Below are 16,056 nucleotides of genomic sequence, written 5' to 3' on the forward strand. Positions count from 1 at the left end.
GGACCATCCATTTTAACATTATAGCATTGGAGATACTCAAATAGGTCTTACCATTTATATTTTTATTAATATTGTGATGATACATCACATAATAAATATGATTTTTATTAATATTATGATGATATATTAAGGAATTGGCCTAGTGAACATAACTTTAGACATTTTTTTTTAATTTTAGGTTTGTTTATACAGGACATTTGCCTCGACTTAAATATATAATTATGACACGGTTTGATTGTGGTGTCCGCTCAACCAACAATAAATCGGTCGAAGTAGTTGGCTGACTTGTCATTAATATAAAATCCAAGTCAAGTCTATAATTTATACAAGGGGTTATAGTCAAGTCTACATTTCAAGTCCAGTCTTTTAGGAAAAAATTGCAAAGGCTCCCTCATAGTCAAGTCATACCTTAGAAAAAGAAAGAAAAGAAAAAAAATATATATTTAGATTGTTTTCTGTTTATTTTTTATTTTTTTGGTGATAAGGTGGTCTTCTACCTAAATGCCAAATTTTGACATATTTTTCTCATCTACAATGAAACTTAATGGCATTTTAATTTGAATATTTTTTTGTGTGTGAAAAAAATAAAAGAAATAGCTAGTACACCAATGAAGTCACATTAGTGCCCTTGTTTGGCATGGGATTATCATGTTAAAATAGTCACAAAAAAATAAATAGGTTAAAAATTTAATAAGACAAAATATCACTATGAATCATAATCATTTCATTTTTTTCTCTCACAAAAGTAAAAAAAAAAATTAAAGAAAACCCAATCCAAATGAGACTTTTTAGCTCCAGAGTAAAAAAGCCAAAACACTAACCCATTTTCCAAACGAAGCCTAAAATTTAACGTTTTGATACTATAATAATATCAAATTTTAATTGGGACCATCCATTTTAACAGTATAGCATTGGATAGGGCTAGGCATAGGGTTATCTGAACCGCACAACCCGTCTAACCTGAACCGATCAGCATACAAATGGGCAGCTTCGCAGACACAATACGAGCAGATGCAATTTGGAATATGACATTATTGCAGATTGCGGGTTTTACCTACACCCGCAAGAATCTGCTCGTACTTAGACTTTTTTTTTTTTTTTTAATAATTGAGTTTGCAAGTTTGCAAATGTTTTTATTTTATTTAATAAATTTGAATTGAATGAAATTTGACAACAATTTATTGTTATTTTATTATTACATATTGGATGAATGTAAAAGTTAATAAATAATTACTTTTAAGTAAGTTTATGATTTTGAATGATTTTATTTTAATTGTATTGTTGGATAGTAAATGATTTTGATGATTTAATTTAGGATTTTAAAAGATGTGTTTGTGCTAATATTGTGGTGATACATCAAGGGGTTGGCCTAGTGAGTATAACTCTAGTGAATACAACTTTGGGGCACTCTTTTTTTTTTGGTCAATTTATACAAGACATTTGCTTGGGCTTAACTGAGCCCCAACAAGTAGATTGTAGAATTAGTTAAAGTGCACATAAACTGACTTAGACATCCGATTATCAAAACAAACAAATAATAAATAAAATAAGATAAGAAAATAAGTTATCATACCATTATGAGTAAATCACACTTGGAAGCCCCGCAATCCACTTTATCTCATTACATTTAAAAAGTGAAGGTCAACTATTTAGACTTTCGGTTAAGTTTCAATCTAACGCATCTATTAGTCGAGATTAAATCAACAAACGGAAAATTATTATAAAATTGTGTATCGCTTTTTTACCTATAAAAAAAAGTAATCAACACTTGTTAGCAAAATAAAGAGTAATCAATATTTGTTAACAAAGTAAACAAATAAAATAAAGGATAATCAACATTTGTTAACAAATTAAACAAAATACAAATAATCAACATTTGTTAACAAAGTAAACAAAAAACAGAGTAACTAACAAATTTTTGAATGAAGTCCAAAAATAAAAATAAAAATAAAAAAACACCCGGAATTAACATTTTTTCAAGAAAATCAATAATTAATGTATCAAGAGAGAGCAATGTAATTATGTTGAAAGTGTTGAATTAATTGTTTTTTTTTAAAAAAAAACTTTAGCGGAAGTGAGTGTAATTTACGGTGACATTATTGTTTTGGTTATAAATTCTCAATTACGAGACAAATGGTGTTATGAACCAAAGTGGCTACTTGTATTGGAAGCCTTCTTTACATTTGTAAGTCTCTACAAGTCTCGTGGTGGGTGGCCAACAGAAATTTATGGTTCTGTTTCCTTGTTAAACCTCTCTGTGTGTGTATCCATGTTTAGGGGAAGGCTCCTCTTTGCTGCTGGTTACATAAGCCTTCTTATTCATGTTCTCTTTTGTGTAAATTGTTGTAATTCTTCTTCTTGTGGAGATATCCATAACATCACTTTCCCCTTTCGACTCAAATCCGACCCAGTTGATAATTGTGGATACAAGTATGTGGAACTTGAGTGCGAAAACAATCGGACAGTACTACACTTGTTTTCTGGTACATACTACGTGCAGGCCATCAACTATGATGAAACTTACTACAACAACGGCCACAGCGGCCACAGCGGCGGCCACATCAGCCTGGTGGATGTGGGGATACAGAGGAATAATTGCTCTTCTGTTCCTCTTCATTCTTTAACTCGTTATAACTTTACTGAAACATTAGATCTCATACATTACAGTATTGAGAATTCAGAATCATTTGTAGCGTTAGTGAGTTGTGAAAAACCAGTGAAATCTCCTATCTACATACACACTACTAGTAATATTAGTACTGCTTTCTGTGAAAACAAAGGAGGACGAGGAGGAGGTGGAGAAGGAGGAGTCAGAGGTTCGTCATCGTCGAAAAAGCATTCATACGTTCTGGTCCCAAACGACTATTATCTTGATTGGTCAATTGTTGCAAACTTATGCAGCGTCGACATGCTTTTTCCGAGAAGGCTGTTTCAGCTTCCAGAAGGTCCTTTAATAGAACGTAACATGACCAGCTTGTTGGAGGTCCACAACGCGTTGGCCGATGGATTTGATCTTCACTGGCATGTCGACATCGACGAATATTGCAGACGTCAAGCACTTTGCTCCTCCAATCATACTCAAAATTTAACCGCGGCCGTTTGCCGAAAGGATGGTGTGTACGTCCAAAACACCCTTCTTTTTTTTTTTTCTTTTTTTTTTTTTTTTTTGAAGGAAAATGTTTGGTAGTTTAAAATTTTGTGGCTCAAATGGCTCAAATCTGTTAAAACGACGTCGTTTTACACTTAAAATCTGTCAAAACGACGTCGTTTTAAGTAATTTGAGTCATTTAAGCTACAAAATTTTGAGCTACCTAGCATTGTTGTTTTTTTAATCTTATTTTATTATTATCAAATAAAAAAAATATGGAGAAATAATCTCTTCTAACAAAATAAATACTCCTTCCGTCCCAAAATAATGGACTCTTTTTGGGGAATTCAACTTTTTTTGATAGTACAATTATTGCATTTGAAAAAAGTTGATTTTTCAAAATTATCCTTTTAATAGTATATTTTTTGAGAATATCAATGTCATAATTGTACTTTTTATATTGTTTATTAATTTAAAAGGGCAAAATAGGAAATTCATATTATTTTTGTACTTGATTTTTGAAGAGGGACTAATATTTTGAGACAATGAAAAATAGAATAAGAGACTAATATTTTGGGATGGAGGGAATATTGAGTTTTTAATTTTATCAATTTAAATCCTAATTTCTAAAAAGAAAAAATTCTCAATGTAAATTATTCACTTAATTTTGTTAAGTAGAACTAGCAAAAAAATGATATTTTAATCATTAAAATCGATGAAATCTATATAAAATGTCTAAAATACTTTTTTATGCCCAATTTCACTTATAAAAAATGGGTAGATAATTAAGATTGAAAATAAATCAAAAGATTTAGAATTTAAATTGATAAAATTAAAAATGTACAATTTATTTTGTTATAAGGGTAGAACCCTGCCTTATTTTTGTAATTTTTTCAAATAATATTACATGGAGTTGCTTATAATTTGCATCTCCAAAAAAATGCACATGCTATACACTTTCATTATTTTTTTTTATAAAATTTCGTAACATGGATTATAACATGTCATAATTTTTCTCACCACAAAAGTTACTAAAACTTTTCTCTCCTTAATGTCATAACAAAAATTACAAAGTGTCATAACAAAAATCACTATGTATTACAATTTTACCATTCATAACTTTAAGATATACACCATAAATTTATTAGTCGTAACTTTACCACGAAGTATCATATTACATATCACAAGCATTCATCACTTTCATTTCTTTCCATATGCACTTTTTTAGGAACGTATGCTATACAATTTTTTTTTTTTCTATATTACAATAAAATTCAATAACCGTACCTACATACAATTATGGAAAGAAAAAAAAAATATCTTTCAATAACAAAATATATTGTATGCATAAAAACCCTCACTATATGTATATGTGTAGAATTTATTTTGAAATAAGAAATTACATTTAAAAAGTGAGTTTTTCTATTCTACATATTAGTGATGAGCTGATATCACCCTTACAAAAATACGAAAGATACACATGGTGTATCTTTATTTGTAGAAATTCAAAGTTCCGCATAGTTTATTTGTACAAATTCAAAAACAATAAGCTAGATGGAACACATAATTTTGAAATGATAGACAATACAAGGTTGTAAATTTAAATGAGGAATCAGGCTTTGGGCTTAACTAGTTAATTTCTACTAGTTTCTATCAGTCTCATGTTCTCGTTTTCACATTAATATCCTCTGTATTTCAAGGGGATTAGTAATGTTTTTTATCTCTAACACTATTTATTCTTTCAAAAATTGCAGATGGGTTGAAACATTATGACTTGAAGTGTAAGTATTTTCCCCTCCTCCATCTATATCTATTTCATTTCTAAGCAATCACATAACGTTTATTGTTAGGATTAAGGCACACTAGAAATCAATTGCACACGGAAAAGAGACAAGAAATTTACGTGGTTCGGCAATAGCCTACGTCTACGGGAGAGATATCCACTATAGAATTTTTTGGAGGGAGTTTACAGCACTCACACCTCACTCTCTCTCTGTCTATAGTACTCTCACTCTCTTACACAGATTATACACTCTGTGTCTCCTTATTTTTCAGACCCTCCTCCTCACCTCAATTTATACACAACTGAGGGAATACAAAGTCAAGAAAAATTATTAGGCTGCCAACTGCCAAATGCCATCTTCCCTCTTTGACTTGGAGCAAACCAGCCAACCTCCAACTACTCATCCATGTGGGCTGGAACAGCTAACAATTCTCCCACTCCACGCCCATATGGATAACTGACTTCTTTACTTGAAGTCCATCTCGGTCAAATTCTTGCAAACTTCTAGTTTGTCTCTGGTGACAACCCTGGTCATCATGTTAGAAGGATTCTTGTCCATGTGAATCTTCACCAGCTTCATCACTGCTTTTCCATCACTTCTTGTATCCAATGATACCGGACATCAATGTGCTTTGTACGGGAATGATACATGGAATTCTTGCTCAGATCAATTGCACTCTAACTATCACAATGTACCTTGTACTTTTCCTGCTGTAGACCCAATTCTTGGAGAAACTACTTTAACCACAACATTTCTTTTCCAGTATCTGCGGCAGCAATGTACTCTGCCTCTGTTGTAGATAAAGCAACACACTTTTGTAGTTTGGACTGCCATGAAATAGCTCCCCCTGCAAAGGTGAATAAAAATCCTGATGTAGACTTTCTACCATCAAGATCACCCGCCATATCGGCATCTGTAAAACCCTTCAAAATTGGTTCAGCTCTCCCAAAACATAGACACATCTTTGAAGTTCCCTTCAAGTACCGAAGAATCCATTTAACTGCCTGCCAATGCTCCTTTCCTAGATTGGCGAGGAATCTGCTCACTACGCCAACTGTGTGAGCTATATTTGGCTAGGTACACACCATTGCATACATCAAACTTCCTACTGCGGAAGAATAAGGGATTGCCTCAATTTCTTTCCTTTTAGAGCTGGTCGTGGGACACGAGCGCTTTGTCACCTCAAAATGGTTGGCCAGTGGTATGTTGACTAGCTTGGCATCTTTCATGTTGAATCTTTTAATCACCCATTCAACATATTTCTCCTGTGACAATCATATCTTCTTGGCTTTCCTGTCATAAACAATCTTCATGCCCAAAATCTGCTGTGCTGGGCCTAAATTCTTCATGTCAAAATACTGCGACAAGTCCTTTTTCAACTTGTTGATCATAGCAATATCATGTCCGATGATCAGCATATCATCAACATACAACAGTAGGATGATGAAGTTTCTATCCGAAAACCTTCGGAAATATACACACTGGTCTGCTACTGTTCTTGTATACTCGTGATCCACCATGAATGAATCAAACTTCTTGTACCATTGTCTTGGAGCCTGTTTCAAATCATAAAGACTCTTCTTCAGTTTGCAGGCTAGATTTTGTTTTCTTTTAACTTTAAATCCTTCTAGTTGTTCCATATAGATCTCTTCCTCCAAATCACCATGGAGAAAGGCAGTCTTGACATCTATCTGTAGTATCTCCAAATTCAAGCGAGCTATTAATCTTAGAGCTACTCGAATGGAAGTCATCTTCACAACTGGGGAGAAGATCTCATCAAAGTCAATATTTTATGCTGCCTAAAACCTTTGACCACTAAGTGAGCTTTATGCTGCAATATTTTACCGTTGCCATCTTTCTTCAATTTGTACATCCATTTGTTTTTCAAGGCTCTCCTGCCTCTTGGAAGTGGAACAAGCTCATAAGTGTGGTTCTTCTGTAAAGAACTCATCTCCTCCTTCATGGCTTGTATCCAATAGTCTTTCTCTATATGACACTTTGCTTTTGAAAAACTCTCGGGCTCCCCCTATCAATAATCAGAATATATTGAGAAACGGGATATTTGGTTGATGGCACGACAGCTCATTCAGATCTCCACAACTGAGGCCCAGTTGCCTCTGGTTGAGGGGGTTGCTCCCCCTGCTCAACACCCTCTTCATCCTGGTCTTCATCTATTTCCTCTTGATCCTCAATTTCTGGCATAGGATCCTGCAACTCTGGCACTTCTTGTTGCACATCATCACATCTAGCATTTTGTAATGGCTCGGGAGATGAGAACAAGTCTGGAGTGATAACATCTCTAGACTTTGCAGACTTCTCAAAATCTGCTACTGTCTGGTCTTCTTGGAACACAACATCTCTGCTCCTGAACATCTTCCTGTTCACTAGGTCCCACAACTTGTACCCAAATGCTACATCTGAATAGCCCACAAATATAAATGGAGTGGGCTAGTCATCAAGCTTCTATCTGTTTTCCTTGGAGATGTGTGCGAACGCCTTATACCCGAAGACTCTCTAGTGAGAATATGATATATTTCTTCTAGACTAGACTTCCTCAGGTATCGCAAAATTCAACGGAACTGAAGGCGACCTGTTGATAAGATAACAGGCTATACGAGCGGCTTCAGCCCAGAATGACTTTGGCAACTTTGCCATTCTGAGCATGCATCTGACTCTTTCAACAAAAGTGTTGTTCATCCTTTCTGCCACACCATTGTGTTATGGGGTACCGGGAACTATTGTCTTGTACTGGATACCTCTGCTGGCACAATATGCTTCAAAAGCATTGGAAGTGTACTCGCCACACTTTAACTTCTTCCTAGTCTCTTTTTCTACCATTGCATGGAACTCCTGAAAGTACTGGAATACCTTATCCTTTGTCTTCAAGAAATACACCCACAATTTCCTTGATGCATTATCAATGAAAGTCAAAAAATACTTGCGACTGCCAAGTGACTCCACTTCGATTGGGCCCCAAATATCCGAGTATACCATACCGAGCACTTCCTTCTTCCTCTTGCTCGTTGAACTGAATGATACTCGATGCTACTTGCCATAAAGGCAGTGATCACACAGCTTTAGGGCACTCCCTTTGGATAAGGGTATCCTGGATTGCTTTTCCAACAGATGCAATCCTTTCTCACTCATGTGAGACAATCTTCTGTGCTATAAGTCCGGTGACTCCCTGTCTTCTGCTGCATTAAGACTTCCCAGACAGATCTTCGTTTGAGTCTTGTACAGTGTTAAAGACATCTCTCCTCTGGCGATCGTCAAAGCTCCTCTTGTTAGCTTCCAACGGCTATTTCCGAATGTACTTGTATAGCCCTATTGGTCTAGGGCGCTTCCGGGGATAAGATGGAGGCGCAAATCTGGAACATGCCTCATATCTTTGAAAACCAGCTTGTGTCCAACATTATTCTGAATACTAATGTCACCAATGCCCACAATCTTTGAACAACTAGAATTTCCTATTCGAACAGTCCCAAAATCTCTAACGTTGTACGAGATGAAGAGTTCTCTGTGGGAAGTGGTGTGATAGGATGTAGCTGTGTCTATCACCCACTCTGTATAGCTGTGTTTAGCCACGTGAAGGTAATCTTCCTCTTCACCAATTGCAAGAAGTATTTCATCAGTTGTTGTGGTTGTTGTGTTCTCATCTCCCTTTGACTTACTGCTTTGGCCTTTATCTTTCTGGTTTGGACAGTTCCTCTTTATGTGACCCTCTTGACCATAGTGAAAGCAAGTGAAGCTAGAGTTGACTTTTATTGTCTTTGGATTTATCCCTATTGTTCCATTTGCCTCTGCTCTTGCTTCTTCCTCTGCCTCTTCCTCTACCTTTGTCTCTGCCTCTATCTTCTGTGACAAGAGCATGGGACTGATTACCTCTCATGTCTTTCCTTCTTGTCTCTTCATTGTACATGGCATCTGTGACCATGCTCATGGTTAGCTTTCCCTTTGGTGCAGAGTTACTGAGAGAAACAACCAACGTCTCCCAGCTGTCCGGTAAAGAACTGAGTAGTAGAATGACTTGCATTTCATCATCCAAGGGCATCTTGACGGTTGCAAGTTGATTCACCAGATTCTTGAATTCACTGGTGTGCTCGGCTACCGACACACCATTCTTCAACTTTAGATTTACAAGCCTTCTCATCACTAAGGCTTTGTTTTGGGCAGTCTTTGACTGGTGCATTCCTTTTAACATTGTCCAAAGGACGTATACATTTGTCTCCTGGGAAACATAGTGGAACACACTATGGTCTATCCATTGTCTGATATAATCGACAATCTTCCGATTCATCTTTATCCATTCTTCATCCTTCACTGCTTCCGGTTTAACCCCCTTGAGAGCAATAGGGTCAAATAGGTCTTTATAATATAGGATGTCTTCCATCCGAGGCTTTTAGACTGCATAATTGGAAGGATTCAACTTGATCATGGATCCTGAAGTTGATGTGAATTTCTCCATCGTCTTCTTACCTTTTTACAGAAACTCTAATTCAAAAATCTAACTGTACGGATCTCTCTGAAATACTCCACATAGTTGGAAACCACTATTGGATCACTAAAATCGAACTTCAAATGGCTCAGATCTAGCCAAAATATGTTCAACGATTCAGATCTGCAGATATACTGTAGCCGCGTAGCACCGGATAATTTCTCTGTCTCTGGGTTGGGTCGGGTCAATCCGACTGTTTGACTGGTCAAACAACGTACTGACATGGCAGCCACGTGGCATTGACGTGGCAAGTGCGTGGCAGACACGTGGCATTGACGTGGTAGCTACATGTCGATGGCGTGGCGCTGACGCGGTGATGACGTCACCGTCACGCGCAAAGGGACTCTCATTCTTTCTTCTGTCGTCTGAGACTGGAATGACGCGCCGGTGCTCTTCACGACGCGTGTGTGAGAGTGGGATTCATGCGCCTTCTTCAGGTGGCGTGTGAGGGTGTGTGGAAGCTATTCTGGGGCTCTGCTTTGCAGTTTTGGACTTCTCTTGTCGAAAACTTCCTTCCGGTATGCTCAAAAGTGAATTTCGAGCAACTTGATTTATGGGCAATTCTGAAAAACACGCCTTATTTTTCTGAAAATCGACCAACGAGGCTTTAATTCCACTTGTTAGGATTAAGGCACACCAGAAATCAATCATATAGAAAAAGAGATAGGAAATTTATGTGGTTCGGCAATAGCTTACGTCAACGGGAGAGATATCTACTATAGAATTTCCTAGAGGGAGTTTACAATGCTCACACCTCACTCTCTCTCTATAGCACTCTCACTCTCTTATACAGATTATACACTCTGTGTCTCCTTATTTTTCAAACCCTCCTCTTCACCTCAATTTATACACAACTGAGGGAATACAAAGTCAAGAAAAATTATTGGGTTGCCAACTGCCAACTGCTATCTTTCCTCTTTGGCTTAGAGCAAACCAGCCAACCTCCAATTACTCCTCCACGTGGACTGGAGCATCTAACATTTATTTCAAATTTTGTCTAGAAGAAAACACAAGAAGCTCCCCCAGGCCGGACATCATTTTCTCAATTATTTCACAAATCTGTGAAACTTAAATTTGACTTGCTTGATTTGATCATTCTAGAATTGTTTTAAAAATTTATAGTGCAAATTATCATTCTCACCCTCTGACTTTTATTCTTCTATTTTTATTCTTATGTTTTATTTTTTACTTATTTAAAATAGTTGGTGACCGAGAAACACATTAAAATAAGAGTGTTTTTTTATTTTATTTTTATTTTTTTTTATACATGGGCATTAAAACAAAAGTTAGAAATCTAATACTTAATCAATGTAATTAGAAGATATTTAAAAAAACAAGGGAAAAAATTGTTTGCACTCCAAAATCTTTGGACTGGAGAGTGTTGTTCGAGTCCATAGGGCTCATCCGGAGTTTTATTTCGATAATCTGAATAATTTATTTTGTAGAATCCTTCATGTATATTACTCACAAAAAAAGAAAAAGAAAAAGAAGAACAATCTAATAATTACAATCTGTTCAATTTATTGAAATGTCTCCAAAAAATAGACGATAAGTATATTTTTTAAAATAGACTATCTTTTTTTTTTCTTTTTTTTTGTGACAAACACAATAAATTAAAGAAGTTAGGGTTATCGGATTGAATATTATTATTATTTTTTTGGTAGATGATATACATGAAAGATCTTAAAAAATGAATGGTTTAAATTATCGAAATAGAACCTGTGACGGGTCTCACGAGCCCAAATAGTATCTGGACAGAAGGATAGTCCAGGACCAAAAACAAAGTGAAACTATGAGAGTGTAATTACCCTGGAATATATTGTTTTTTAAAATAAAAGAAATATGGTATGCAGTTAATCCGCAAGATCATTGTGAAAGTAAAAATTCTTATTGTACAAATTGAAAAACAAGAAGCCAAATGGAACACTAGTTTGTAAAATTAAAGGAGAAATCAGGCTTTGGGATTGACCTTTTATGTCTTAGTAGTTAATTTTCACAAGTTTCTATCAGTCTCCTGCTCTATTTTTTTTTTTTTTTTCCTTTTCTTTTGTTGATGGGGACTCATGTTCTGTTTTTCACCCTTTAATTGTTGTGCTTACGTGAAAATAAAATTCTAATAAAATAATCATTTCATTTCAATGATCAAACATGAATAATGTTAGATTTGTCACATTTTTATATCACTTTTAATCTACCCCATTATGTTTGAACACTGCTTTGAAAATAGATAGAATTGATAAGACCTATTATCTGCATTCCACAGAATAATAATGCTTTCGTCTCTAACACTGATTATTTCTTTCAAAAATTGCAGATCAGTTGGTTAGTGACTACAACTGTACGTATTCTCCCTTGTCCATTCATATTTTTTTCAAAGTCATTACAACCTTTAAGAGTGAAATTTTTGTAGCGAAAAATATTTAGGGATAATTCATGTCGTTGTGATAATAGTCATTAAAAAGATGTTGTGAAAAGTAAAAAACATGGCTTTTAGTGACAAAAAATTTATAAATGTCGCTAATACATGCATTTTAGTGACAAAATAATTTGATTCCAAAAAAACATTTAGAGACAAATTTTGGTTGTAAAATGATAATACTAGCGTTCAAATTTCGTTGTTAAAAATATAATAATGATACTTTCGGCAATAAAAAAGGTTTTTTCCCTACTATGAAGCACATGTATGGGTACGAGTACTGGTACTGGTACGATACGAGTACGTCGATACGATAAAATCCAAAAAATGTAGGGTACGGGTACGGCTTGGGCTTGGTACATTTGTAAAAAAATATTTCTTTTTAATTTAAAGTATTGCAAAAATTAATTAAATAGTTTAATTTGTTAAGATTCAACTTATAATTAACATTTAATGCCAATATATTAAATAACTTACAACATATAATTAACATTTAATGCCAAAAGTAAAGGTATAAATCAAAATTAAATGTCAATATATTAAATAACTTACAAACCATAGTTTAATTTTAAAATCATGCCAAGTATAAAAGTAAAAATAAAAAAGAAGTCTAATGGCAAGAGTTTTATCTCTGTAGTAGAAGAAAATATTATTTCAACTGAGATACAGTACGGCTTGAGTATATAATAGGTACATCTGGGTATGCCAAAAATTAAGAAGAAAAAATTTGAGTACGTATTTTGTGTACCCAGTACGTATACCGTACGAGATACCATACATCGGTAAGTACCCGATACGAGTACGACTTGTTTTCCCTAACAAGTACTTTTATCTTTAAATTTAAATTTTTAAAATCTTAATTTATTGTGGTGAGCAATCACATAATATTTAATTCAAAAGTTGTTTGGAATAAAACAATAAAACCTCCTTATTCATTTTCAAAATTTTATCACTAAAAACTCTGTTTTTGACTTTTCAGAACAACATTTTAATTTTTAACAATTATTCTTGCAATAACAGGAATTAATATCTTTTGCAATAAGATTTTTACTTTTAAGGATAAAAAATATTCATTGCTAAAACTCTTATATGGTGTGGTGCAATTGGTATGTTCAAATCGTGGATCTCATTCGGTTACTTTTCTCATTCCTATCAAGACGCTTTTGATCACTTTGATAATTAAGACTAATTGAATATTTCATTATGGTTAGTTTTAAGGCTGTGTGTCTTTCAAGTTCAAGTTCCATATAAGAGTCCTCTGGATTGCCAATGTGAGTTCCTTCTTCGTTTCTGGATTTTAGTTTAATTTATTTGTAATTTTTATGCATGTTGGCTGATTTTTGTTTATTTTTCTTATAGATCAGTATTGGGGTTACGAGCTCAAAATCATAGGTAAATCACTCCCCTTTTAAATTGGAAAAAGTTATTTTGTCAATTGATTTTAAGGTGGAATAGGGTTGGGCATGACCTGATGGGATGTCAAGCTTGTTTTTTAAGACTTAAGATTGATATTTAAGCTCACAAAGTTAGGTTAGGATGACTTTTTAAGCCTGCTTATGAGAAATGTTATATATCATATGTCCCGTAATTACGACATTTATAGGATTTGAGAAATGTTATATATCATATGTCCCGTAATTACGACATTTATAGGATTTGATTATGATTTATTATGGTATTAATTATGACTTAATTATATAACTTGTTTATACATATTGTGATGTTAGTTATGACTCATTATAATATTATTTTGGTTATGATCCAAAAACTTGTTAGTGATATCTTATATGGTATTTGGTTATAATTCTTTTTTTTTTATAATAATTATAACAACCATAGAATTGAGTTATGACATTTGTGGATATTAAATCCACAAATGTTATTACTTGTTTATAGTACACACATTTTTGCCATAATATTACCTATTAATATGTATATACTTATAGAAAATTTATTTATCTAAATTTACACCTAGGATATATATGGCTTGATATTTATTTTTTGTGGATATAAAATTACTAATTCTGAGTTTTATAATATTAGTTTTTATTTAATCTATGGCCTTGTTTGGTGGGCTCAGGATTGTAATACTATTTTAAGGTTGGATTTTGGATGAGACTTCTAGGCCCAAAGTCAGACTAGGTTGGACTTGGGCACAAGAGTGTTATATACATTTCTTAACTTAAACTCGACTGAGTTTGAACCTAACCCGATATTTGTCCACCACTAAAGTAAATACCTCCAAATTCTAACAATGGCAAGACAAAAAAATGATTTTTAATTTGTCATCTTGTGATTTTTATATACAGGAGGAATCCTTTTGGCAATCCTTTTGGCAAGAATTCTATTTGGCTTATGTGCTTTTGCATTTTTAATCCGTAAGTTTAAGAGAAGGCATTTATCGATGTTCGATAACATTGAAGGTTATCTGCGAAGTCAAAATCACCTCATGCCAATTAGCTACTCATACTTACATATTAAAAAGATGGCCAAAGGTTTCAAGGACAAGTTGGGAGAAGGAGGCTATGGTTCTGTCTACAAAGGACAGCTTAGAAGTGGTCACCTTGTAGCGATAAAAGTATTGGGCAAGCCCAAAGCCAATGGACAAGAATTTATCAATGAAGTTGCTACCATAGGAAGGATTCATCATGTTAATGTGGTTCAGCTAATTGGATATTGTGCAGAGCGATCTAAGCGAGCTCTTATATATGACTTCATGCCAAATGGATCTCTAGAAAAGTATATATTTTCTCAAGAAGGATATATACCATTGAGTTGTAAGCAAATGTATGAGATTTCTCTAGGAGTGGCTCGCGGGATTGAATATTTACATCGGGGTTGTGACATGCAAATTTTGCATTTTGATATCAAGCCTCACAACATTCTTCTTGATGAGAATTTCACTCCAAAAGTTTCCGACTTTGGGCTTGCAAAATTGTATTCAACTGATGATAGCATTGTGACTTTGACTGCAGCAAGGGGGACAATGGGTTATATGGCTCCAGAGTTGTTCTACAAAAACATTGGAGGCATTTCATATAAAGCTGATGTTTATAGTTTTGGAATGTTGTTGATGGAAATGACTGGTAGGAGGAGGAATTTGAATGCATTTGCTGATCATACCAGCCAAATTTACTTTCCTTCTTGGATTTATGATCAATTCAAAGAAGGAAGGGACATAGAAATGGGAGAGACTAATGAGGACGAAGGGGTGATGGTGAAGAAGATGATAATAGTGGCTTTGTGGTGCATACAAATGAAGCCTAGTGACCGTCCTTCGATGAACAAAGTTGTAGAAATGCTTGAAGGGAATGTTGAACAATTGCAGATGCCTCCCAAACCTTTTCTATGCCCACAAGAGATGCCAACTGAAGATCATAAAATTGACACAAATCCTACAGATTTGCCTATGCCATCAGGTGAATGCACAAATTCCATCACTTTGAATGTAAGTGAACCTTAAATGGTTTCATATCAAACGCTTCATATTTAAGTAAATTATAATTGTTGGCATCCTCTGTTGCTTATGTATTATTGAGGCAGCCTTATCAAACATATGATGGGGAAACCATAGATGCATCATTAGATTAAATTTTTTTACGAAAACTTAGTATTTCGTTATTAGATAGCTTCCTTTGGATTGCATTTCAATTTTTCTTGAAAGATTTTCCTAGTTAAAACTAGCTTGATTAGAGCTATGCAAGTATAAATTTTTGTTTAATTTGGATTCATTTGTCATTGTTTAGAAATATTGCTTTGACACTGTACAATAACACCTAAAAATTTTAATTGTAAGTTATGGCATTTACAATAAAGAAATAAATTAAATACACAAATTATAATTTAAACGTGATTCGGCAATATCATTACATTCATAGAGGGAAAGAGATCAAATCAACTACATAGAATAAAAATTACAGAACTTTGAACATCTGAACTTAACCAGTCTACAATAAAAACTCTAACAAAAAATATAACATATATGATATACCTCTAAAACTTTGGATCAGACCTCAGACCTTTGCATGGGCCTAGGTGAAGCATGATTTGGTTTTCTACTCTCATTTTCAACTTCAACCCTCCACTTCTATGAAAAGCCCCCTACAGTAATTTTGAATGTGTAGTAAAAATATAAGACAAACAAAAGATTTCACCTTCAACCAAAAAAGTAAGTTGGAAAAAATAAAGATGAATTTTCCATAAAAAATCTTTTAAAAGATCAGCATTTTATAGGATGATAATAACTAGGAAAATATTTAGTTACATTTTTTTC

At 34.2% G+C, this 16,056-nt stretch overlaps 1 protein-coding gene across 1 annotated transcript; it reads left to right on the plus strand.

Annotated features, from left to right (window-relative positions):
• The first annotated feature begins 2,140 nt into the window (after positions 1-2,140).
• On the plus strand, positions 2,141-15,466 carry LOC114315522 (uncharacterized). The gene is made up of 6 exons (XM_028262130.2): positions 2,141-3,113; positions 4,843-4,869; positions 11,682-11,705; positions 12,995-13,054; positions 13,143-13,175; positions 14,093-15,466. Exons 1-6 carry the CDS (start codon positions 2,270-2,272, stop codon positions 15,244-15,246), a joined length of 2,142 nt encoding a protein of 713 aa, XP_028117931.1. The 5' UTR covers positions 2,141-2,269; the 3' UTR covers positions 15,247-15,466.
• Positions 15,467-16,056: the final 590 nt, after the last annotated feature.

Source organism: Camellia sinensis, chromosome 8 (genome assembly GCF_055761805.1).
Source record: "Camellia sinensis isolate YWXY chromosome 8, ASM5576180v1, whole genome shotgun sequence".
NCBI classification, from domain to species: Eukaryota; Viridiplantae; Streptophyta; class Magnoliopsida; order Ericales; family Theaceae; genus Camellia; species Camellia sinensis.

Bases quoted from the DNA above. Each gene is read 5' to 3' on its own strand.
- LOC114315522 (XM_028262130.2), top strand. From the start codon at position 2,270: ATGTTTAGGGGAAGGCTCCTCTTTGCTGCTGGTTACATAAGCCTTCTT. The intron at 3,114-4,842 runs GTGTGTACGTCC...CAAAAATTGCAG, and splicing joins GGCCGTTTGCCGAAAGGATG to ATGGGTTGAAACATTATGAC. The intron at 4,870-11,681 runs GTAAGTATTTTC...CAAAAATTGCAG, and splicing joins GAAACATTATGACTTGAAGT to ATCAGTTGGTTAGTGACTAC.